Raw genomic sequence first — 26,267 nt, forward strand, 5'->3', positions numbered from 1 at the left:
TGCAAAATTATTTTATCCCTGTGAGCCTCATGGGCATCCAGACTTTATAGAAATGCTTGCCATGTCCCCTGGAGTGCATTTGGAGGCATTCTGAATTTAAAAAATATTTTGACCCACAGAGTTCCTGAAAGTAATTTGCGGTGCATGGGATGCACTTAGTCCATCTCTGATTTGCAAGGAAAGTAGTTGGTGTGTTTGGTTTTCCTTTCCCATGTTACCTAAGCTACAAACGTTGCAGTGCAGCTACAGCATTATATGAAGATATATCCCCTATGAACATTACTTGCAAAAAAAGTATGTTTCTTAATATATTTGTGTCATAATGTTACCTATTTTAAATTATGAACATTATTTGTGTATTCTTTGCTTATACAAATTTGTTAGAATGTTTGCTAGTGTTCCAGCTTGTTTGATTAGTGTTTCAAGACTTATAATTTCTTATAGGTGAGGTTCAATGTAGTACAGCATGTTGTCCCAGATGTAAAGGAGCTTTATAACTGGCTTGAAGTAGATTTTCATCCACTGAAGTTGTCTGGTCGTGTGAGTAAGGTAAGTACTGAAGTTTTCAAAAATACAGAATGTTTGTGCAGGTGCCAGTTAAGTCAGATTTTGGCCTATTGTAAAATAGTAGATTGTCTCAGGTATTCTATGAGGTTTTTTTCAATGTTTCCTGTTCGTTTAATGTAGGTGTTGTTACGTCTATCATGTTTGATTGGAGTTTCAGTTTCTATGGGAATTACTGTAAATCTTCTGCTGTCTGAATACTAACTTTCAACTGCATCTTTCTTTGGGTGCATAATTTACTTAGGATTTACATTTTAAAATTAAGCTTTATCTGTGTAGCTCTACCTCTTAGTTTTTATTCACTGGGCTGAGGGAATTGACATAGGAAAGAAAATAATAAGTTCCTGATGTTGTATTTTAAGTGACTGATGGAGGTTTAGAGATGTAAAGACAGAAAATGGAATAATTACTTTTAATGTGGCCCTGTATCAGAAGTCCCATATATTAGGAGCTGTCTTCCTAATGCATTCATTCAGCATTATAATCTTACTGGAAGCAATTCCTCCGAGTCGTACAAGTGAAGCATGTTTTCTTTTTTGTAATAGCTGTAGGAAGAAAGGTGATATTGTTGTCCTAGATTGGCAGGGTAGCAAACATTTCCATCACAGTTACTGCTTTCAAACAAAATGTAACTTCACCTGCATATTATAGAATTTGGAAAAATGCATTAGTGTTGAAGTTAAAAATGTTTTGTGGCTTTTATCACTAAAATGAATAGGTATTATAAAGTACTTGGGAGTACCTTGTATTGAAAACATTTAACTATATTAAATTTTTCTTGATTGAGCTTGCCTTTATAGTCACTCATGTGAATATAGTTAAAAGCTTGCATCTTTTTAAAGTCGACATCAGAAACAGGAAAAAGTGGTTTCTTATTTTTCTGAAGTTGAGCTAGTCAAGATTTAAACATTTCCAAATAGTTCTTGCTGCTGGAGAAGAGTGGGGATATTGATGCAGTATGTTAAAGTGTTGTTTTGAAATAAATGTTTCAGTCTCTAAATTGTTCTGTACAGGTTTTAAACTGGATAAGAGACCAATCTGAAAAGGAACCAGAACTTCAACTGTATATTCCTCATCTGCAAAATAACACCATCCTCAGACTGCTTCAGCAGGTACTGTTAGAAAATATTAGGATATAATATACGGAACTGTTGAAGTGAATCTTCATGAATTCTTAAATCTCTCAAAAATTGAAGTGCGTTGAGATTCTTTTGCTCGTTTATCTCAGATCTTTGAAGGACCAGTTAATGAAAGATCCAGGGGGCATTTTAACTGCAGGGGTACACAGACTGTTCTGGGACTGTGTTCATTCATTAATTTACTAGATTTTTGAGTTCACTTCTGTATTCTCCAGTTGCATGGGATATCTTAAGTTCATATGGCATCATATGAAGCATCGTTGATCCAGATTGCTGTATGATTTATAGGGATAGAGATTTGAATGTGCGGAGGAAGAATGAACCAGTGATTTGTGTGTGCACATTTTTTGAATGTAGTGGTGATGTGAGTACATAGATAGTAAATTAGTGGCAGAGAGTTCATTAAGGGTTGCTCTAACATTGCTATGAACTCCTCAATATCTCTTTCACAAAGAATGTAGGTTTGCCTACATCACATAATGCCATGACCCACTAGGTTGGCATTTCTCACCTCATTAGGGAAGTCTCACAGATGTGGTATGTAGCTGCTCTGTCTTCTCTGTAATTAAAATATGTTCTTTTAGTCAGAGCAGTGCTATGGGAACAGCCCTGAGCAAGCAGAAGCCATGCCATACCTCTTTGCATAATATAGCAGAGGAGAACAATTTTGGCAAAGTGATTTTTCATATTTGGAACTGAATGCAAGAAGGGGGGTAGTGCAGTTCCTCATTAAGTAGTGCTTACCCATAAATTCACACCTATTCGCTGCATTGTCTCTACAGTTTCTGCTCATATACACATAGTATGTGGATAGACTGTATAAATGTGGTTGCCATGAATAGTACATTAATAGTACACATGTATACAGATAATATAAGACTATACAGAAGTTGAGGAGGACTATGATGCATGTTTAGCAACATAGGGTAGTGCAACAATTCCACTTTTCTTTCCTTGTGTGTAATATGTTATTCAAATAGTGATTCTAATAGCTGATATAAAAAGTATAATCCCATAAATATAGTTAGGATTTCTGTTGAGTATAAGATGATTACTTCTTTATTTTGACCATGTCCTAACATACTGCATTTGTGCATAGTTTGGTAACTGCACAGTGACAGATTGGAAGGGTCACCCCTTCTGCACAATCATTGGTTGCTATCTCCCCTCTTTGAAATAACTTTATAGGTCTTGCTGCCTTAAGAAAGCTCAGCATTCTTGGGGGTCCATTTCACCCAGCATATTCTTTTTTTTAAAAAATTGTCTTCTGGCAGATTGTACAGGGTGACAAAGACAAGGACAAAGAGACTGAGAGATAGCTTTTATCCTAGAACTGCAGCTATGTTGAACTCCATGGTTTCACATTGATGTGACATTGGGGACTGTACGGTGATGGTTGGGGTATGGAGGGATAGGTGTGTTGTTTTGTGGAGTGTGCTGGGGAAGGCATTTCATTTCATTGTGCAATAGTACAATGACAATAAAGCCATTCTATTCAGAGATTTTCAGTATTTCACAAATGCACATATCATTGACCTGCTTCCTTTGCATTGGCAAGCAGTGTTATTTCTGATGTGCTAAAGGAATGTCTGAAGGCTAATTAGCAGCTTCATTTCATTTAGTGTTGCTGCCAGTCTCCTTCGTACAAGCAGTTCTTTGATTAAATGCTGATAACAATTACTGTGTTCCTCAGATGTAAATAATTACTGATACATAAGCTGTTAATTAATTTGGTTGGACTCTGTACAAAATCCAGAACAAACGCAAACCACATTATAATGATTGATTGAAAATAGTTCAATATTGATGTATTCTACAGGTGGCCCAAATTTATCAAAGCATTGAATTTTCTCGCCTGACAACCCTAGTTCCTTTTGTTGATGCTTTCCAACTGGAACGGGCAATAGTAGATGCAGCTCGACATTGTGATTTGCAGGTAAGTACCATCAAAATGTTTTAAACTTACGATACATTTGTATCTTCAAGTGATCCTGAACCCAATTAACCCAAAACATGAGAACTGTCATTAATTTTGGAGAACAGTTTCTGTTTTCTTGCAAAATATTAGACTCTTATTTGAAATCATAGTGACAGTATAGTTGGAATATGGAGAGTCTCAACTTTTAGTGATGGTTGTAATTAGGTAGTAGATGTTTAAATCATTTTTCATGCAAGCAAATTTGAAAATTATAGAAAGCAAGTTCTGTCATGGAGAAACTATTCCCTCTGTGTGGGGGGAAAAGACAACCCTTAGATTATGAAGAAAATGAAATGTATTTTTCCCTTTAGAATTATTTTTTATTTAAAATTAACGATTTGACTAAGTTTCTTTAGCCAAAAGACAGTTCTAGTAGAAATGAATTCTTATATATGTAATTTTAATGGTATGATCGATCTTCCACTTATTGTGTTTGAGAACTATTTCTGTGCTGTGTCTCATGTTCAGTACTAATATGCAAGAAAAGTCAGTGTTTGTAAATAGAACTGTAAAAGAACTGTGGAAATTAATTAATTTGAATAATTTCATCAAGCATTAATAATGAGTTGCTGAATTACTTTACCTTTAATTTTAAAAGGTTCGCATTGATCATACGACCCGAACACTGAGTTTTGGGTCAGATTTGAACTACTGCACTCGAGAAGATGCTCCTCTTGGACCTCAGTTGCAGAATATGCCTTCTGCGCAGATTAGGAACCAACTGACAGCTATGTCATCAGCCCTTGCAAAAGCTCTTGAAGTGATTAAACCACCTCACCTGTTGGTATGTCATAGTGTTTTTATATTTTTTCTTAATGGTTTTCAGTATGTTTGTAGGTCTTTAGTGTCAAATAATATTGATGGTTTATGGAAACCTTAGACAGTATCAGTCAGGACTGAAGTTGGGATGGGCGGCTGTGGAGGTATTGCAGACCACAATCTATCTCAACATCTCCAACATTCATAGGCCCTACCTAGCCATTTTAACAAAACTCAAAACAAGCAAGATGGAGATCATTTCTGGGTTTGAACTGAAACCTTGAAAACAGTTCCTGCCTTTGGCTTAAGTATTTTCTCTCCAATACAGGGGCATCATGCCTGCTGTATTCCTTTTTAAAAATCAAATAGTGTATCTTCTGTCAGATTCATGTTCCCTTTTGTACCCACATCTTTCATATTTCTTCATTAACAATAAATTGTTTAGTATTGAGAATTTTATGCAACTTTGTTAAAGGTTGCTTGCTTTGTAGAATTTAGACAAAAAGGGAGATTGTGTGTTTTTAAAACAATAGTACATTCTTTAGAAACAATTTCCAGAGCATGGGCTAGAGTTTCGTGTGTGTGTCACTTAGCAAAAGAGAAGAGAATGGGAGCATTTTTAAAGGAATATCTTAATTTTAAATAAGACTAAAGTAACTCAACTATGTTAACCTTTTTGAATTCAGATGTCTTCACAATTCACTGTAATCAAAATGATGTATCACCTGCCTGCAATCTATTTCCTTGTGTTGTTTTCATCTAGTTAACTGGCCAATAAACCTTCTCTTTAGTTTGGCACCTTATTTTCAGATCTGCCATAACAGTCTTCCGCTTAAACCAAAAGCTATTCAGTTCAATGTCTTTATGCATACATGTTAATTCATATTTTTACACTTTGCTACCTGGTGCTAATTCTATTTGTCAGTATTCAAGTGATAGAGGAGCTTTCACAGACTCTTCTCTGGACTAAATATATCTTCTTCCCACCCCCACAGTAAATGGTATCCCTTTTCATTGCCATTTCAGAGTATTGAAACATTTGTGGTTGTGTTGCAGATTGTGTTGCAAGTGAAGGATTTTAGTTGTCCATTTTTTTAAACAAACTCGAACACATATGGACTTATTCATCTGCCCCTTTTATTGTATGTTGTAATTTGACCTGGCAGAGATATTGTAGTGTTTTAAAGGATTTATCACATTTTTTAAAATTGCAAAAAAAGAAGAAAATATAACAACATAAAATGGCACATGGACTACGTAATATAAGCTGTCTCTATGTTCAGAAATTCTTATATGAGGATGATTCTTGCTAAATAGGCCTCTGTCCTCTGTGGTTTTTACTCCTACTTCCTTTCTCACCTCGAGTTTTAATCTAGTGTTCATGTGGCCCGCCCTTGGTTTTATTGTTCTTTTGATCTTGTTTAATGTAGTGTATATTTTCTTTTATTGTGTTGTTTAATGTGCTATGATTTGTTGTTCTATTATATTTTGTTATATTGTATTGTTCTGGGCATGGCCCCATGTAAGCTGCCCCGAGTCCCCGTTGGGGAGATGGTGGCGGGGTATAAATAAAGTTTATTATTATTATTATTATTATTATTATTATTATTATTATTATTATTATTATTATTATTATTATTTAGGTAGCTAAAGGAATAAGATCTTGTGATTATTTAATGATGGGTGGTGGATATTTTTGCATCCTTGTCTTAGAATACAAAGGTTTTAGTTACAGTAGGTTTACAGTTAAGTTACAAGTTAGAGGAAGTACAGCTTGGAAGTGCATTCAGTGGATCCTTGCTGTCTGCTGGGGTTTGGTTCCAGGTGCCCCCATGAATACCAAAACGTGTGAATACTCAAGGCCCATTTATATTCAGTGGCCTAGTAACATGCCGTCTTTTTATGTAAAATGTCAAATAACTCAAACATATGTCAAAGAGAGCTTATGGATATGGTTACATATCTGCATAGTGCTCAGTATGTGGCAAAGTCAAAGTTCGCTTTTTGAATTTTTTGGAATATTTTCAAGTTGAAGTTGGTTGGATCTGGTGATACAGAACCTGTGCCTAGAGTGGGTCAATGGTATACTTGTACAAATATGCACCTTTAAAAAAAGTTTTGAATTACTATGTTGCAGTATGTCCAGCCATAAGCAAAGCACTCTTTGAACACTTCTGGTGTAATTATTCCTGCTGAAAGTTAGGGTTTTTTTCTTATAGGAAATCTTAAATTGTATTCTTTATTTCATTGAATTCAGTAATATTTTGCCTTTTCTAGTTTGGCATTTTAAAATGTGTTATTTTACAGCTAGAGAAGGAAGAACAACATCAACAAGCTGTTACAGCTTACATAAAGAATTCAAAGAAAGAGCATCAGCGAATCCTTGCTCGCCGTCAGACAATTGAGGAAAGAAAGGAACGCCTTGAAAGTCTCAATATCCAACGTGAGAAGGAAGAGTTGGAACAGCGTGAAGCTGAGCTCCAAAAAGTTCGCAAAGCAGAAGAGGAAAGATTGCGTCAGGAGGCAAAAGAGAGAGAAAAGGAACGCATTCTACAGGAACATGAACAAATCAAAAAGAAAACAGTTCGTGAACGTTTGGAACAGATCAAGAAGACTGAGCTTGGAGCCAAGGCATTCAAAGATATTGACATTGAAGTAAGAAATGTGCCTTTTCCCCAATGACTTGTTTATTGTTATTATAAAATTGAAATTCTGTGTACTGTTGTCAGCCAGACTTCTAGGAGTCCCATCTAAGGGCTCATACAGTTCCTGGAAATGCTAAGAGCACATCACCCCCACCCCTCCACTTTACCTACTCAAGGAAAGAAGTGTGATGTCTAAGAATACAGGACATTATAGTAATAAGAGGTTTTCAAAGCATGGGGGGAAACTAGTTAGTTTAATCATCCACCAGCACCACTGCCTTCTCTGAATTATGCTTCCTGACATCAATGCTATTTTTCTAAATTGTTTTGAATGAATGTAACCCATTTCAGAATATTAAAGTATGTGACAGAATGCACTAACGTTTTGAAGACCAAACAGTAATATATTGGATAAAAAGGTATAAAATGCTTTAAAATCATAAGGATTTGTGTGTATTGGGCTCAGTGCGACTTTCTAATCTGACATCTTATGTTTAATTCTAGGATCTTGAAGAATTGGACCCTGACTTCATTATGGCAAAACAGGTTGAACAGCTAGAAAAAGAAAAGAAAGAATTGCAGGAACGTTTGAAGAATCAAGAGAAGAAGGTAAAAGAAAAAATATATGGCATGTTTACTTGCTGAGAACCGGATGGAAAGAATATGCCTCTTGAAATAGTTTTAACATTTAAATTTGAACAATCGCCATTTCTTCTTCTTTTCAGATTGATTATTTTGAAAGAGCAAAACGCTTAGAAGAAATCCCACTGATTAAGAGTGCATATGAAGAGCAAAGAGTCAGAGATATGGATCTCTGGGAGCAGCAAGAAGAAGAACGGGTGAGGGCTTTGAACAATCTTATGTGAGGTGTTCTGGCAAGTTTCCATTTATTAATGCCTAGACCATTTGTATTCACACAAATATGATATGTAAAAGAGCAACAATGTAAAATAATATAAAAGAGCAACAGTATAAAACATATTTAGGAGCCACGGTCAGCAAGCATTTTCAGTTTGTCTATAGCTTGTAAACTACCTTATTTTGTAAATAATTTATGTCACAAATAATAGGTTCTCTGATTTTTCCTTCCCAGTTAGTACAGTTGACCTACTAAAGATCAGATACTGGTGACACTTGAGCAAGACAACACTGAGACTTGTTGGATTACATAAGCTTGGCATTTGTAACAAATTGTTCAAATTAGTTTAATATTGATTTCATTTTGCATATGTTACAGATCACAACCATGCAGCTAGAACGTGAAAAGGCCCTTGAACATAAGAACAGGCTGTCAAGGATGATAGAAGACAGTGAATTATTTATAACTAGGCTCAAAACAGCAAGAAAATCTGTTTATGAGGTAAATCAGAGTTTGTGCTCTCTTCATTTTCACAAATTTCACAAATACAAATAGGCCATGCATTCTTCAGAAGGCGGCGGGTGAGGTCTGATAAAGACACAAAGCTACCGTAATTCTGTCTGTATGCTGTAAGTTATGCTTTCTAAGAAAATAATCTGATCTAAAACTCTAAATTGGTCTTTTAATTTCTTTATTCTATTTGCATTGCACTCTTCCTCTAAGGCAGTGATTCCTGACAGTTGTTTTGGACTTCTGCTCCCATAATTTCTAACAGTTGGTAATCTGGCTGCTGTAAGGGCATTAGGTGGCATTTGAGGATTAACCTGTCTTATAAATCATTCTAAACATAACACGTTTTTGTAGTATCTGCATAGTTTTACGATGGATTTTCTGCTTTTTATAGAATTCCATTAACATTAACATGTATCTGTATCTAGACTAGAATCTGGACAGGGACATTATTCATATCCTGCACACTTGAAAGGGTATGGCTGATACATTTCAATTGCTTCTTTTATGAGTGCCATACAGCAATTCAAGGAACGTTGTCAACAATAGAAAGAAAGAAAATGTTTAAAATTTATGTTTCATTTCTCTTGAATTGTACTTTTGGGGAAAAGGCATCATATAAGTTAACTGATCCGGGCATCCTCTGGGAAATGTTCTTGCAGACAGCGAATTCTCACACACCAGAAGCAACTTGCAATTTCTCAAGTCGTCCCTGACACGATAAAAAGTTAACTGATTGATTGAGTCTATTCAACCAACTGTGTTAGCATTAAACATGCACCATTTTTCTTCAGGGTGCCCTTGATGGGTTGATTTGTTCACTATTCTAAGGCTTCTTAAACTTAGGGTCTCAATCCCAAATGGCCTATGAAAGCAGGAAAGGAAAAAGGCCAGTTCAGTCTGCTAAGGCAGTGGTTCCCAACCTGTGGGTCCTCAAATGTTTTGGCCTTCAACTCTCAGAAATCCCAACAGCTGGTAAACTGGCAGGGATTTCTTGGATTTGTAAACCAAAACACATGGGGACCCAGAGGTTGAGAACCACTGTGCTAAGGGAAGGGGAATGGACCCTGTTGAGGCAATGGACCATATGTATGGAAGAAACCACCTGGCGAGGGGGAGGGAGGAGGAGGAAAGGCAAATAAGTATGGGTGGAGGGGGGAGGCGACTGAATTCTGCCAGCAGTTCCAGGCATTTACTGCCCTTCTCACTAACCACAGCTCCTTGCTTGAAAGAAACCTCCACTTAGGCAGAAAAATTGAAATGCAAAGATACAGAATGGGTGATGCCTGGCTCAACAGCAGCACGTGTGAAAAAGATCCTGGAGTCCTCATGGACAACAAGTTAAACATGAGCCTACAATGTGATGCGGCAGCGAAAAAAGCCAGTGGGATTTTGGCCTGCATCAATAGGAGTATAGTGTCTAGATCCAGGGAAGTCATGCTACCCCTCTATTCTGCCTTGGGTCAGACCACACCTGGAATACTGTGTCCAATTCTGGGCACTGCAGTTGAAGGAAGATGTTGACAAGCTGGAAAGTTGGGTCTGGAGAACAAGCCCTATGAGGAGCAGCTTAAAGAGTTGGGCATGTTTAGCCTGCAGAAGAGAAGGCTGGGGGGAGACATGATGAGGGCCATGTATCACGATATGAGGGGAAGTCATAGGGAGGAGGGACCAAGCTTGTTCTGTGCTGCCCTGGAGACTAGGACGCGGAACAATGGCTTCAAACTTCAGGAAAGGAGATTTCACCTGAACATTAGAAAAAATTTCCTCACTGTGAGAGCTGTTCGGCAGTGGAACTCTCTGCCCCAGACAGTGGTGGAGGCTCCTTTGGAGGCTTTTAAGCAGAGGCTGGATGGCCATCTGTCAATGGTGCTTTGAATGAGATTTTTCTGCTTCTTATAAGGGGTTGGACTGGATGGCCAATGAGGTCTCTTCCAACTCTTTGATTCTATTTGTTGGTTATTTTAAGAATTGCATCTTAATGTTCCTGCAGAGTTTGGCTTGCAATAGGATGGGCCCTATTGCACCTTCCACAGCTTGAAGATCTATGTATCTCTGACCTTGATTTTGCCAGTTTATATAAGGGACATCATTTTATTACACTCTTGTATATCGTGGAATTTGAGCATTCGTGGGTTTTGGCATCCACTCTGGGTTCTGAAGCCAAACCCCAGTAGATACTGAGGGACACTGTATTTTATTTAAGGGATTGGATTGTTATGTACTTGGAAGCTAGGCACATGTTAACTGCTATTGCTGTGGTGCAATTGGTCCTCTATATTCACTGATTTAGGCATCAGATAAGCAAAAAAGTTTGATTTGTATACCTATTTTATGTATTTATATGCCCTTGGGGAAAAAAGGGGTCACAAGTTGAAAAAGTTTAAGAAACCTTTGTCTAGGTGCAGTTCGTTTAGCATTCCAAACTCCAGTCTCAAGGCATAGGATCTCTCTGAACAGAGTTTGGATGCCAAGTTCCATCTGGTGTGCCTAAAGGAACTGGAGGTGGGAGAAAACATCTGAGAACATCACTAGAGACCCCCAGGTCCTTATTTAGCTAACACATTTTTCAATAAAAAACTTAATCAGAAGCAATAAAATAATTTGTTTTTGAGTTCACTAAAAAGGCTATCCTTGGCAACACAAAATCCACCACATGTTTTGTTCTAATCACTTTTTGCAATGCTTTGGCATATATCTGCCACTCAGTTTCTATAACATTTACTATCCTATGTGACTTAACTGCTATGAATGTGCAGCTTCTTATAGAGCTGGAGGTCCTCATGTGGAGTTGCAACCTCTATCAATGAATAGTCTTTCATTGGGTTGCTGGGAGTTTTCCGGGTTGTATGGCCATGTTCCAGAAGCATTCTCTCCTGACGTTTCGCCCGCATCTATGGCAGGCATCCTCAGAAGAGGTGAGGATGCTAGCTGTAGATGCTGGCAAAATGTGAGGAAAGAATGCTTCTGTAACATGGCTATACAGCCCAGAAAACTCATAGCAATCCCGTGATTCAGGCCATGAAAACCTTCGACAATAGTCTTTTATGCTGTGACTTCAACTTCCATGTTTATCCTTTGGTTTGTAGATTCATCACACCATGGTTTTCAAAGTTAAGTAGTTCTATTCATATATGTATTTCAGGAAAAACTGAAACAGTTTCAAGAAAGACTTACAGAGGAAAGGTGTAACCGCTTAGAAGAACGCAAGCGACAACGCAAAGAAGAAAGACGCATTACTTATTACCAGGAGAAAGAGGAGGAAGAGCAGCGATTGCTAGAAGAGAAGATACTTAAAGGTAAATGCTGAAAGTTTCTTCCTGAAAGAAGAATACTCTGATTATTTACTCCTATAGCCTTATGTTTCTTAACAATAGGAGTTTTGCTCCTCTGGATAGAGACAAGCTATGACAACATTAAAATTAGAGTTTACTCACTTGAGATATGTACAAAATGTTTATGGTCAAAGTAACAGCCAAGACAGAATGACAGTTTATTTTTCTGAATTGATTCTTCGGGCAGAGCAAGAAGAAAAGGAACGTGTTGAACGTGAAAAACGTGAAAAAGAAATGCGTGAATATCAGGAACGTGTTAAAAAACTAGAAGAGGTAGAAAGAAAGAAACGCCAAAGAGAGTTGGAGATTGAAGAGAGAGAGCGCCGCCGAGAGGAAGAGAGGAGAAATATTGAAGATCCGCTTTCAAGGAAGGTAAATGCTGTTGCAAAATATACTGGGAAAAAGAAGTCACAAAAAGTTCTCTTCTGTTTTGTTTTTTTTAACAAAACAAAGATTTATTTTATGTCTAACAGTGTGAGAGTGGTGGTGCTCTGTTCCACTGATTCTTAAACTGTGGATCCTGGCCCCAAATGGATTATGAAAAAATTGGCCACAGTAAAGGTTTTCTGCATGCCATCTAGTGATTGTTTTAGACATTTGAATGAATCTGTTAGCAACAACATGTATTGCTTACAGTGGCCTCTGCAGTTATTATCAATTAAGGTTTGATTTTTATTCTCATTTTATATACCTACATACCTGGGGTCATGCAAAAATTTCTTGAGCAGAAAGATGTCACGGGTGGTAAAGGTTTAAGAAGCCCGGCCATATTTGCTGTAAGACTGTAATAATGACTTTTGATTTATGCAAGACTTTGTACACAAGTAATCGTTTTGTTGAATGATAGTATCTACTACGTTTGTGCAGACAGTATCTTTGAAGTTGTCTGATATTCTAGATATAAAGGTATGTTTACTAGTGCTATAGCAGTGCTTCCCAACCTTTTTTTTTTTTTGACCAGGGACCACTCACCAACCTTAGTACCAAAAGAGTTATGAATCAGTTTTTGGTCAACTTTAGATTCAGTTTGGTAATTTCGGGTGCTGATTCAGAAAATTGCATTGGATAGACTACATCAACTCTAGTTTCTGATATAGAACATATGCCATCCAGTAGTCACCATCTGCTTGCCCACAGAAAACCATATTTAATAATCTAGAGCTGATGTGGTCTATCCAATGCAATTTTCTGAATCGGCACCCCAAATAATCCCAACAACAGGCCTAAAAAAGACAGCAAGGTGCCCCCGCTTCAAGGTGCCACATGGAACAGCTCTGCTCAAGGGAAGGGAGGAGCAGCAGCAGCAGTCAGGAGGGTTGTTATCAAGCCTTTTGTGAGTAGTTAGCTGCTCCCCTCCCAACATCCCAGTTGCCTCTGAACTATAAGAGGATTTTGTGAGACCAGTCGCTCACTGCAATGGTGTCGTAACGGTGAGGCCATGGACCATATTTTCGTTCATGGGGACCATTGGTGGTCCATGGACCACAGGTTGGGAACCACTGCGCTATAAGGTTGTGCAGTAGTGGAACTTGTGCTTTAAAAAGGTAATATAAATTTAGTCAAATGATTGTATAACCAGCTGAATACTGTTCTTTGAGTTATGCAGAATTAGTTTAATAATTCCTTGTGTCCTTAAAGATAATTTAACTGGATGGAGTGTTATATTCTGAAAACATATGTATAAATGAATATGTGTAGGCATTATGTTTGTGCTATTCTATTGAATTAAAATGTGAGCATGGGTTGTGAAGGAGTTTTATTTTGGCCTAATTTTTAAATGTAGGAATCCCGTTGGGGTGATAGAGATGGTGAAAGTACTTGGAGAAGAAGCGCAGAGCCAGAGTCAGAATGGAGACGTCCACCCCCAGAAAGGTAGCATTTGGAATACTTTCTTAAATTTAAGAACACTTTGGGATGCAGAAGAATTTTTTAACACATTTACATTTTTTAACACACAGCTGTATTCTTCCCCAGAGTAATATGCATTTGTGTGTTCCTCTGGAAACTAGAGAACCTTCCACAGAAGCCTCAGAAGAACTCGAGCTTGTAATTAATGGGGGGAAAATGAGATTTAAAAAATGTATATGTATTAAGATTATGCTGACTGTTGATGCATACCTGCCTTTGCCAAATTCTAAGTAGAAACAAAAAAGAATGCACATCTTATGATTGCACATGTACATCCAATGGAAGATTGATGTTGATTTTATCTTTCCCTATAAACTGCTCCAGATCTTGTCTGATCTTGGAAGCTAAGCAGGAGTAGGTCTGATTAGTGTTTGGATGAATGATCACAAGGATAAATGATCATAAGGAATACCAGGTGCTGTAGGTTGGATTTCAAAGGAAGGTAATGGCAAACCACCTCTGACTAGTTTTTGCTTAAGAAAACTATGAAATCGATAAAGTTGCTGTAAGTTGACACATTACTTGAAGGCATATGCACACATTGCATACATGTATATGTGTGTGTATATAGATCTTAGTGTGTGTGCATATATATAGAGTATGTGTGGTAGCTTAGTAGGAAAAGTTTTACACAAAATGTACAGGATATGTCAGCTTGCCCTTCATGTGTTGATATATTTGATTGTTGAAAACAATGATGAGTATATAGTAGCTGGAAGCCATTTCTATTTGAATTTAACAGCTGAAACATACTTCATTCGTGGCTTCTGATGTGAGAGACTTGGCTGTCTGCAAGGATGTTGCCCCGAGGACACCTGGATGTTTTGATGTTTTTACCATCCTTGTGGGAGGCTTCTCTCATATCCCCGCATGGAGCTAGAGCTGATAGAGGGAGCTCATCTGCGCTCTCCTTAGGTTGGATTTGAACCGGTAACCTTCAGGTCAGCAACCCAACCTTCAAGTTATCAGTCCTGCTGGCACAAGAGTTTAACCCACTGCAGCATCAGTTGATTCTCAAAAGTGCTTAGGATTTCTGTTAAATTTTTTAAGTACATTAAACATAATCACTGTCTGTATTAAATTTTTTTAAAGAAATTGCTCTTGTACTTGAATAGGGATTGGCGTCGTGGAGAAGTACGTGATGATGAAAAATCAGTGCAAAAAGACAGTGTGACTCCTCGTGCTACTTCACAAGACAGAGCAGAATCTCCTCATGAAGGAACAGAAGACAAAGTTTTGAAGAATGATCTTGATGGCAAAGATGATAAAGGTCCTAGGAAAGTGCTGGATGATGACAAACCAAGTTGGCGTTCTACAGGAGATGATAAGGGCCCCAGGCGTAGCTTGGATGATGACATGGGTCCCAGGCGCAGCTTGGATGATGACAGAGGCCCCAGGCGTGGCTTGGATGATGACAGAGGCCCCAGGCGTGGCTTGGATGATGACAGAGGCCCCAGGCGTGGCTTGGACGATGACAGAGGCCCCAGGCGTGGCTTGGACGATGACAGAGGCCCTAGGCGTGGCTTGGATGATGACAGAGGCCCCAGGCGCGGCATAGCCGATGACAGGGGCCCCTGGCGTGGTGGGGATGACGACAGGGCCCCCAGGCGCGGTTTGGATGATGATAGGGGTCCCAGGCGTGGTTTGGATGATGATAGGGGTCCTAGGCGTGGTTTGGATGATGACAGACCAAGTTGGCGTAACGCAGATGATGACAAAGGCCCCAGGCGTGGCCTGGATGACGATAGGGCTCCCCGGCGTGGCCTGGATGACGATAGGCCCCCCCGACGTGGCTTGGATGATGACTGGGGCTCTCGGCGTGGCTTGGATGATGACAGGGCCCCCCGGCGTGGCTTGGATGATGACAGGGCCCCCCGGCGTGGCTTGGATGATGACAGGGCCCCCCGGCGTGGCTTGGATGATGACAGACCAAGCTGGAGAGCTACAGATGAAGATAGAGGCCCCAGACGTGGAATGGATGATGACCGAATTTCAAGACGTGATGAGGATAGAGGACCATGGCGTATTGCCGATGAAGACAGGCAGTCACGGCGGGATGATGATCGAGGCCCCAGACGTGGAGATGATGCCAGGCGTGGCGATGATTCCAGATCTGGACCATGGAGACCATTTGGTAGACCAGGTAAAACCATTTACTGAAGTATTTCAATACATTTCTGAAAAATAATGCAGATATGCTGTGGTTCAAATTTTCACAGAAACAAGTGCATTTGTTTATGACAACATTATATGTATGTGTCATATGATTGAAGTTTACCAGTTGGTTTTTGAATCATATGTGTTGTGTTATATGAACCTTACAATTTGTGCCACCAATAGAAGGTTTCCAAAAGACACGTTTTTGTTTGGTGATTGCTGGTAACAAGTGAACAAATAGATAAAATGTGGTGTCACTAATGAAAATACCATATTTACTCGATTATAATGCACACCTTTTTTGGCTTAGTGGTTTAACTTAAAATGAGGTGTATGTTACATTCAATAGTACATTAGAATCGTATGCCTAAACCCACATGTGCACTCTGTCAGGTTGAGGCTAGCAAACTTGCTAGTCTTGGCCTGATGGAGGAGTGGCAGCTTCCCAAATGGCCTCATTTAGATTGTGAATGAGGCCGATTGGATAGCCGTGCCCTTCTGCCCCACTTCGTTTGTGCGACGTTTGTCGTATCTATTTCGTACGATTTGTACGTACGATGTGATAATAACACAGGGGGGCCCATGTAAAAACTTAAGAATCAAAACACCCAATTGTTTTTGTTTAAATTCCGCAAACCTTAGAAGTCTCACACAGTCCGTTTCATTTTCAGTGCAAGCAAGTGAGGCAATGCCAAAGAGGTTGCCATTCCCCTGTAAAGGAGCTGAGTGAGCTGGGAAGGAGACTGAGAGAGCACAGAATTATGGGAAATGTAATTTGGGAAGGCGAGGACCCCTGTGGCAGAGAATTAAAAAAGCCCTGCCTTAAACTATATTTCTGCTCAGCATCAGTAAGTCCCAATTAGAATAGGGGAGAGATTGTCCCTCTGTGGCAGCCACCAGACAGCCATGCAGTTTAGAATTCTGCAAATAATAACTAAATCTGTACTGGACTGGGAGGAAGTACCTAAATTGAACTTCTATGGTTATGTTGTGTTGTTTAAGGAAATAGCTGTTGTGGCTTTTTTTTTTTTTTTTGAAAAAAAGGTTTTTGTTTAAACTTTCAAAAAAAATCTCAAAAATCAGATCTGCAAATCTTTCTGAAACTTGGGGGGAATGATCCCCTGCTATTTTGTGTCATTATATAGAAAATTCAAGGAGAAACCTCTAAATGTAAGTATATTGAGTAAAAGAAGAGCTAAGAAAAGAATCATTTAACTGACTAATGTATATAGAACCACTTGAAAAGAAGTTGTTTTGTTTTACTATTGATAGGTGGATGGAGAGAAAGAGAGAAGGCCCGTGAAGACAGCTGGGGACCTCCACGAGATTCCAAACCTTCTGAAGATCGTGAATGGGATCGAGATAAAGATCGTGACAATGAAAAGGACCGAGAATTTGAAAAAGATCGTGATACTGATCGGGAAGAAGGTTCCCGACGCTCAAGGTTTAATTTCACTACTTTTAAATAACAAAGTTTTATTATAGGCCAGCCCCATCCTGGGAATAGGCACATCAATTTTTCTATAGGTCAGTATACAGCCTAGTGTTACATATACAATCTAGTATTTCATTGCAGTCAGAGACATGGATTCAGAGGAGCCATATTTTAAGAACACTTCCCAATTAGTAATCAGAAAGCAAGACATACCTTTTTGCTAGTTTTACCATCATGTTTCAGTCAACAACATATGTATTGATTGTTGGAAGGATAAACTACAGAATTTAGAATTTACATAAACCAAAACATCAGAATACAGACATACCTCAGTTAAAGCCTCTGACAAAGAAGCTGCTTTTTACAAAGTCCTTTTATATCTTTCTAGCTGAAAGTCCTTTGGGCAGCATTGGCATTGAATGAAGGAGGACAGGAAAGGCCTTTTGGTGCCCTGTTGAATCAAAATGTCTGCAGTAAATGGTGCAATAAGGCTCCACTTGCGAAATAGTGGGATTCTGTTCTATTCTATCCTATTGTAGCTGGGTCTTCCTGCCTACAATGAGCAAAGGAAAATAACAATTGCTTCCAGAATCCTTATTGAGCTTGTGAAAGATGTAATTGTATTAATTTTGCATTTAGATGTCTTAGTGGGCATTTAACATTAAAGCAGGATCTAGATTACGTGACTGATTAAGCCTGCTCTCTTGCAACAGAAGCTAATTAAACGCTTTTGCGTAGTACCAAAATAGCCTTTTCTATTATTAAAGGGATGATGCTGGCTGGAGAAGAGCGCCGGCTGAGGAAACTTCCAGCTGGAGAGACTCAGGACGTAGAGATGAATGGGACCGAGGGGGCCGTGACTCCAGGGATGACCGGGGCAGTCGTGATCTCCGAGATCGGCGTGGTGAAGAGAGAGAAAGGAGAGGGCCGCCTCCTAGAACAGATAGGGAGGAAGGTAGGATTGTGTTCCATTATGATTGTTTTTCCTTCTGTATAGTTGTGTATATTTTAAGCATACAAGGCAATAGAGCCTTACAAATAATCCAAGGCAGGATTTTTAAACTGTGTTGTGGCACATTAGTGTGTTGAGCGAATGTTACAAGAAACCTCTGAATCTATGTGAAATAAGCAGTAACTCATATATTTTTTAAAATATAAATGAAAAGGTTTTCACGAGATACATTGTGTTCCCATATATTTTGTTATTACAATCTGTGTGTGTCCATATTGGCTTAACCTCTGATTTGCTAGTAAGGCTGAATTACTGTGTCATGAAATTATGCATTTCTTAACTGCTAGAAAAATACAACTGTAATACTTCGAAAGTGTGTGCCCCTAAGTTTGAGCTTGCCATGTGACTCGCTCAGTCCTTAAATTCAGTCCTGAAAAAATGGTTTCTTCTGTTCCAGGCCTGCACAACCTGTGGCTCTCCAGGAGCTTTGGACTTCAGATCCCATAATTACTGACCAATTGACAAGCTGACTAGAAATTTTGGGAATTGAAGGCCCAGACACTGGGGTGGCCACAGGTTGTGTAGGTCTGCAGTCTGTTCTGTTTTTCAATACTAGAGTATGCCAGTTTACGAGATATATAAATTATATTTTTACCCCATTACATACTTATATTCCAAGGTGCATAGTTTATTATTCTTTCCCTTAAAAAATCTTAAGTTGTGACCGTGCGTTTATGTCATAAAAGAAATCATCCAATGGAACTATGGCTGTCCCTTATGAGCTGTTTCAGTACTATTTTGAATGGCCCAGATTCCAAGATATCTGCCTGGATTTGCTTATTCTCAGAGGTAGTGAATAAGACATTTCTGAAATGTCGACTTTTATTTTCCCAGGGAGCTCTTGGAGACGTAGTGATGACAGAAAGGAGGAACGTGAAGAACGTGAGCCTGTCCGAAGACCACCTCCTTCCACTTCTGCTTCTGTTTCTAAAGAGCGAGAAAAAGATGAGGAGAAGGAGAAGGGTGGTGCCTGGAGAACAGAAAAGGAGAAAGATAAAGAACGGGAAGCTCTCCGTCGCACTAAAAACGAAACTGATGAAGATGGTTGGACCACCGTGCGGCGTTAAGTTCAAGGCCCTGAATGGCTTTAAGTTGGTGTTTAGCACTGATTTGATAACATGTTATAACAATATTGGTGCTTTAACACTCTTGAATTGGAATCAATTAACAATTTTTTTCTAGGTGATGTGAAGGCATGAAATACCTTACTCTTATGTAAACTGATCATGCAGAGAACTTGCAATTCAAAGTTGGAAATTAAATACAGGTTATCTGAAATTTCAAAAGTTGTATATGTCACAGATTGCTTGGTGGTAAGAAATAAACAAATAAACTGTAGTTACCTTTGAGTGGCATGTGTAACTCAGTCAGAAATAAAGCCTGGTTTTTATTTTAACTAGCTCTTCACCTGGAAATGGGTGTGATCTACAAAGCATGTTTGAAAGTACACTTCTAGTTACTTAAAGTGAACGCTTTGTAAGACTGTTCTGTCTAAAGTAAATATAAGTGGAAATTTCCTATATTGATGGCAAGAAAATTTTGCTGGTGGTATCATATCAATTCAGTATGTTTTAATTTGAATTACACACAAATACGTGTTACAAATCTTTTAGCTACACTGGGATTTTTTTGGGGTAGATTACTTGAATGCATACACTCTTTATCAAGCCATTTTTCCAGTTTTTGGTTTTCATAATGAATGCCACTGCAATGTCAAAACAAGAAAGACTTAAAACTTAAAGGCATTTGAAAAAGCATAGTGCTGAGAGTTGTCTTTTTCCTGCTGCATATAAACTTTTTTCCTGCTGCATATGCTTTTTCTGTTATCGATGATTCATGCTCTCTGAAGCATTTATATAGTGTCATATTTCAGATATATGCTCTGAAGGAACTGCTCACTTACCTCCCCCTCCCACCTTCTTTCCCAATTTCTTGTCTTCAGGGTAAGTGCTTTACCATTAAAAACGAAGTGCTTTGTAGTAAGGGCTGGGTTGACTTCAATTTTGGGAGTGAATTAGCAAAGTTAATGATTGTTTTTAATTGAAGCCAACACAGAACTTGCTGCTATGTGTTACCTTCAATGATAAATAAACTTAACAAAATAAGGTGATTTTTTTATTGTTGTTGTGGCTTCTTCATTAACATTTCAGCCTTATGTAATGATAATTATCCACCTTGGATCACTGCTAGGTCATTACACTGTTGTGATTTAGGGAGCTGGGTATTTTTGGTTTTGAGAACCCAAATAATTCTTAACTTTTACTGATTCCCTCTGACCCAAAAGAGTCTGCCATTTTTAATAATTATGAACTTCTGGATAGAGGCCATTTGAACTTTAGGCTTGGGCCCAAAACAGTTGGAACAAAAATGATTTGTGGTGGGCCATTTTATATAATATTAATATCCAAAAGCAGAATCGGGAGGAGAGAAACAAAAAGCCTAGCAAGACTGATTAAGGGAACCAGGTTTTATTGGTTCTGGAGACAAAGGAGTTAAGTCTGCAATATATCTGAGGCAGGGATCTGCTGTGTCTTCTCTCTCCCAGGACAGTCTCTGTCCATTTTTTTTTAAAAGTTCCCTCTTCCTCCAGAGAGTCCTGGGAACTCGCTTTCCCAGCAGCACTTGCATAGGACGAGCATTGAAAAGTTCCTCTCAGAGCATGATGGGAGTTGATGTTTTTCTCATTTTAAAAAATGTTATGTTTAAAACTTAAAATAATTCAAAAAAATTAGTAGATTGGTGAATTGTTTTGAAACTTGGCAGGCCTGCAGTTGTTAATGGGGTCTAAAACTGAAGTAGGTTTCGTGCAGATAGGCCTTAAAATGGCTGAGGATTGAGCCTTTAAAGTTTCCTATTGTAGCCAATAGACTGAATCTTTGTCGAATTAAAACAGCAAAACCCCTCCTCATTCAAGTAATTTCCCGGTAAACAGAATGAGGGGTCAGCCGACAACAGAGCCCAAAATGGCATGCCTTTTGGCCGGATTGCACAACTCTATTGAACATACTGTAATTCACCACATAATAGTCACATTTTATCATAAAAAAAGAGGGGTTGTGACCGTTATGCGAAGAAAAATTTGTCTGGGGCTGACTGTGTCTGGGTCTTTTCCGCTCTTATTTCCAAGAAAGCAGTACATTCAGCAAATAAGTAAGAAACTTGTTTCTTTTCAATCGTAATTTCTTTATTGTTCTGTATTGTTCAAGGATCTCTTACTCCTACCAAGGTTTTCTTGGGATGTATACATAAAGAAGTTTGTGGACAATGATCTTTATGAGGTAGATAGGACTGGCCAACACACTTTCCGGTGCCTCAAATGTTAGACCTGTTTCTGGGTATATTTTACCTGCTAATTCCAAAAATGGTAGCAGTATTTCCCTATCAGCTCCAATTTTTGAGATATTGAACATATCCCATTTACCAGTCTTCATCTGTTCACCCACAGAAAATCATGATCACGATAAAACTAGAGCTGATGTGAGGTATTCCAATTTGGGATGCTGATTTTCTGAATCACCATCCCAAAAAACTCCAAGATCAGGTCTGCAAACCAAGAAATGTTTTGTTGAGCTCTGTAGTTGTGAGCTGTTACATGTAGCTAGTTGAGGTGAGCTGCTACAGGTAGCTAGACTGCAACTCAGACAATTATGGTAGGCACACCACAGTGTAAACTACTAAGGAATAGGGGCTTCACAACATGCAAATTACGTGTAGATCAGCTACACTTATTTTTGGCTTTTACATTACTTTAGCAGATGTTTATGTACATGTAGCTTTAATCCTTTCCATACAATGTAGTTTATTCATCAGTGCCTTAGGTGAAACTTTCAGGGATGAAAATTATTGGTGGAGAAGTAGCAAGTAGTAATCCTTCCATGTCAAAAAATAGCAATACCTCTTTACTTAGTGTTTTAATAGTAAATTGCCAAACTAGATCAGGTTCTGAAGAACTGTGTGACCATTTTCGTATCCATGATTTGGATGGACATTTCTTAGAGATCTCCATTTGGCAGCACTTCTGAAATGAAGAGTGTTTGAGAAGACATATAAGAGATACCATAAGGCCCTCCTGTTTCCAAGGGGGGGAAATACAGTTATTGATGTGCACAAGCATTTGAACATGCTTATGCCATTTCTTTGGCTGCTACATGTAAGGAAAAAACAATTTTGAATATACCACACTATTTTGAGAATTTGAGCCAATTGAGACAACAGTGTAAAAAAAAACTTAGCTGAAGCCATATTTTCTATAAGTTTTGCAAAATTTATCAATTCAACTGACTTGACAGTCATGGTTTACATTTAATTGGGTTGATCACCATATATTTGCTAAATTTATCTCTATTAGTAACAGATGAGTTGTTGTGAAGGGTTCATTGTCATCTAGTTGGTGTTCCCGTCCTTTTAAAATTTCCTTTTGCTTTGTTCAATAGCCAATCTTAATCTGTTTGCCTCTTCTTTTTAATTGGCCTGCTTATGAGTTTGTGTTAGGAAGTGAACCTTTCTCTGTACTCTAATTGTATGTAATTGTTTCAATTAATTGCAACATGGGAGCATCCTCAGGAATCACCAATTGATGAGGAGATCCCAAGCATCACTTTCTGCCTTCACTGTAAGGGGCAAATTAGTCAGGCACATGGTATCAGCAGTCTGGTCCCGCATCTTAAGCAGTTTAAAGTTTTACATACTTAGCTGACTGATTCTCTTTGAAATTTCATTGGATTCCAGGCCTACACAACCTATAGCCCTCCAGGTGTTTGGGACTTCAACTCCCAGAAGCCCTAGCCAGTTCGGCAGACCTGGCACTGTCAGAATTGTATGCACATATGTGAAAAGGAAGCTAACCGTCATTTTTTGGTTTCCCTACTCAAGTTATTCACAATCCAGATTCCCAAATCTTTTATCAAATTGAGGCAATCCGTTAGAACGATAGCCCCTTGCTTATTTGCAGCATGTTTTCCAAATTCAGCACATTTTAATGGAAACCTTCAGATTGGGGCTAAAGTATCACATTTCAGCGTTTGTACAGGAAAATGTGACCCAGGACTAGTCCATGCACCCATGTTCCTTCAAATCACTTGTTGACTTAGGGCAACCTCATGAATTTCATTAACATTTTCTAGACAAGTAATGCTGAGCGGCAGTTCTGCTAGTTCCTCTGAAACATAAACATTACTTGGTATTTACTGGTGATCTCCCATCCAAGTATTGATCAAGCCTGACTCTGCTTAGCTTCCAAGATCATACAGAATCTGGTACTTATAGATATATAGGCCCAAAGATGTATTCTGTCAATATTTGAATATTTTTAAAATTGAAGATGGGGGGGGGGGGGCAGAATGGCAATTGCTAGCTGGTTAAGCATGGACATAATACTTGCCTATGCTGCTGAAATCTCTCCTTCCCCCATTTGATTTGTGAAATTACAGACATCCCCAAGATATGAGCAAGATAGGTTCTGTAGGTCTGTTCTAAAGTTCATATCTAAATTGGAACAGGAGCCCTCGGTGGCGCAGCAAATTAAACCGCTGAGCTTGCTGACCAAAAGGTTGGTGGTTCAAATCCGGGGAGTGGAGTGAGCTCTGGCTATTAGCTCAAGCTTCTGCCAAACTAGCAGTTTAAAAACATGCAAATATGAGTAGATCAATAGGTATAGCTTCTGCGGGAAAGTAACTGCGCTCCATGCAGTCATGCCGGCCACATGACCTTGGAGGTGTCTCTGGACAATGCCAGCTCTTTCGTCTAGAAATGGAGATGAGCACCAACCCCCAGAGTTGGACACAACTAGACTTAATGTTAGGGGAAAACTTTTACCTTTACCTAAGTTTGATTGGCCTGGAATACTGTGTCCAATTTTGGGCACTGCAATTGAAGGGAGATGTTGACAAGCTGGAATGTGTCCAGAAGAGGGCAACTGAAATGATCAAGGGTCTGGAGAACAAGCCCTATGAGGAGCGGCTTAAAGAACTGGGCATGTTTAGCATGCAGAAGAGAAAACTGAGAGGAGACATGATAGCCATGTATAAATATGTGAGGGGGAGTCATAGGGAGGGAGCATGCTTGTTTTCTGCGGCCCTGAAGACTAGGACGCGAAACAATGGCTTCAAACTACAGGAAAGGAGATTTCACCTGAACATCAGAAAGAACTTCCTGTGAGAGCTGTTTGGCAGTGGAACTCTCTCCCCCAGGCTGTGGTGGAGGCTCCTTCTTTGGAGGCTTTTAAGCAGAGGCTGGATGGCCATCTGTCGGGGGTGCTTTGAATGCGATTTCCTCCTTCTTGGCAGGGGGTTGGACTGGATGGCCCATGAGGTCTCTTCCAACTCTACGATTCTATGAATAGTCTGCCCTCCGTATCCAGAGTTTCTCAAAAGCAAATATTGATTTTTACCATTTTATATATGGGATATCATTTTACCATGTTGTATACAATTGGACTTGAGCAGCCATGGATTTTGATATCCAGCGGGGTCCTGGAACCAAACGCCAAGGGCCCACCCGTACTCTATGTCTGCTTGGGTTCTACACATTTGGTGTTGATGGTTGGATGCTCACACATCTAAGAGAGACAACCTTTTTTGCCATTTAATAACTGATTCTTCTTTCATTTTGAAAGCATCAAGTAAGAAGTATGAGTACTAGTTTATGGTACATGAACAAAGCAGGAAGAAAGGAGGGGTTGGCCAGTCACTGGAGACCCTTCACTACTGAATCAGAGCACTGATTCCACTTGAATTGCCATGGTTCTGTTCTATGGGATTTGGGGGCTGCAAGTTTAGAGAAGGGCATTTACTTTGATGCTTTCCTCAAACACAGCGACAGAATTGACACATAGTGGTAATAGAATGCAGAATGTATTGTGGGAGATATAGTTTGATGAGGCACCAAAGGCTGAAGTCTATAACTCCCATGATTCCATAGTCTGGAGCTCATGATAGTTCTGAGTGCTGTCAAACCACATTCATTCATTACTCTGAGGTATTGTCGAAGGCTTTCATGGCTGGAATCGCTGGATTGTTGTGAGTTTTCTGGGCTGTATAGCTATGTTCCAGAGGCATTATCTCCTGACATTTCACCCACATCTATGGCAGGCATCTTCAGAGATTGTGAGGTTTGCTGAAAACTAGGCAAGTGGGGTTTATATATCTGTGGAAGGTCCAGGGTGGAAAAATGAACTCTTTTTGTCTATTTGAGGCAGGTGTGAATGTTGCAATTCACCTTGGTTAGCACTGAATAGCCTTGCTGGACCACAACTAACAACTACCATGTCAGACTACACAGAAAAGCCATTGAAATCCACAAGTATATGGACAATTTCACCAGAAAGTAGAAAAAACCATGCAAATGAACAAAATCTGGATACCAGTATTAAAAAACTCTAAAATCAGGATGGTAAATAAAGAACACCACTCAGAAATGGGAATTCCAGACAAGAAACAATCAGGGCCAACCAACACCTCTCAACAAACGATTCTTCCAGGCAAGAAGCAGCAAGGCTATTCAATACTAATCAAACTGGCCAATTGCAACATTCACACTTGCCTCAAACAGAAGCACCCTGGACATTCCAGATATATAAACCCGTTGCCTAGTTTCCAACAAACGTCACCACTTCTGAGGATGCCTGCCAAAGATGTGGGTGAAATGTCAGGAAAGAACGTTTCTGGAACATGGCCATACAGCCCGGAAAACTCCCAGCAACCCACATTACTCTGATGCTTCATCAAATTACAAATCTCAGGATGCCACAGGATGGAACCATGACAGTTAAATTGGAATACTTCTGCTCTAATTGTGTAGTATGAATGGGCTTCTTGAAAAGCTCTGTAGCTGGTCATCCTCTTTGTTTTTTATGGTGGCCATGTTAACAAATCTTCAATGCAACAACTGCTTCTTGTATTTAAGGATCTAAATAATGGATGGCTTGGGAGGATGGATTCTCAGAAGGAAAAAACAAGCTGACATCAGA

The 26,267-nt window shown here is 39.1% G+C and overlaps 1 protein-coding gene and 1 non-coding gene across 2 annotated transcripts in view; both read left to right on the top strand.

Annotated features, from left to right (window-relative positions):
* Positions 1 to 20,411, top strand: part of eif3a (eukaryotic translation initiation factor 3 subunit A) — a 29,024-nt gene extending 8,613 nt beyond the window's left edge. Inside the window, exons 8-22 of the mRNA XM_008119539.3 lie at positions 445 to 549; positions 1,578 to 1,676; positions 3,523 to 3,639; positions 4,280 to 4,465; positions 6,748 to 7,095; positions 7,590 to 7,694; positions 7,811 to 7,924; positions 8,323 to 8,445; positions 11,600 to 11,753; positions 11,977 to 12,161; positions 13,573 to 13,661; positions 14,813 to 15,840; positions 17,127 to 17,298; positions 18,057 to 18,244; positions 19,136 to 20,411. Coding sequence (XP_008117746.2) covers positions 445 to 549; positions 1,578 to 1,676; positions 3,523 to 3,639; positions 4,280 to 4,465; positions 6,748 to 7,095; positions 7,590 to 7,694; positions 7,811 to 7,924; positions 8,323 to 8,445; positions 11,600 to 11,753; positions 11,977 to 12,161; positions 13,573 to 13,661; positions 14,813 to 15,840; positions 17,127 to 17,298; positions 18,057 to 18,244; positions 19,136 to 19,368 — 3,246 coding nt within the window. The 3' untranslated portion in view covers positions 19,369 to 20,411. The remainder of the gene's footprint in view (positions 1 to 444; positions 550 to 1,577; positions 1,677 to 3,522; positions 3,640 to 4,279; positions 4,466 to 6,747; positions 7,096 to 7,589; positions 7,695 to 7,810; positions 7,925 to 8,322; positions 8,446 to 11,599; positions 11,754 to 11,976; positions 12,162 to 13,572; positions 13,662 to 14,812; positions 15,841 to 17,126; positions 17,299 to 18,056; positions 18,245 to 19,135) is intronic.
* On the top strand, positions 3,223 to 3,353 carry LOC134298160 (small nucleolar RNA SNORA19). The gene has a single exon (XR_010005109.1). It is a non-coding gene; the product is annotated as a small nucleolar RNA SNORA19 (small nucleolar RNA).
* Positions 20,412 to 26,267: the final 5,856 nt, after the last annotated feature.

The sequence above is a fragment of the Anolis carolinensis genome, chromosome 3 (genome assembly GCF_035594765.1).
Source record: "Anolis carolinensis isolate JA03-04 chromosome 3, rAnoCar3.1.pri, whole genome shotgun sequence".
NCBI lineage: Eukaryota > Metazoa > Chordata > Lepidosauria > Squamata > Dactyloidae > Anolis > Anolis carolinensis.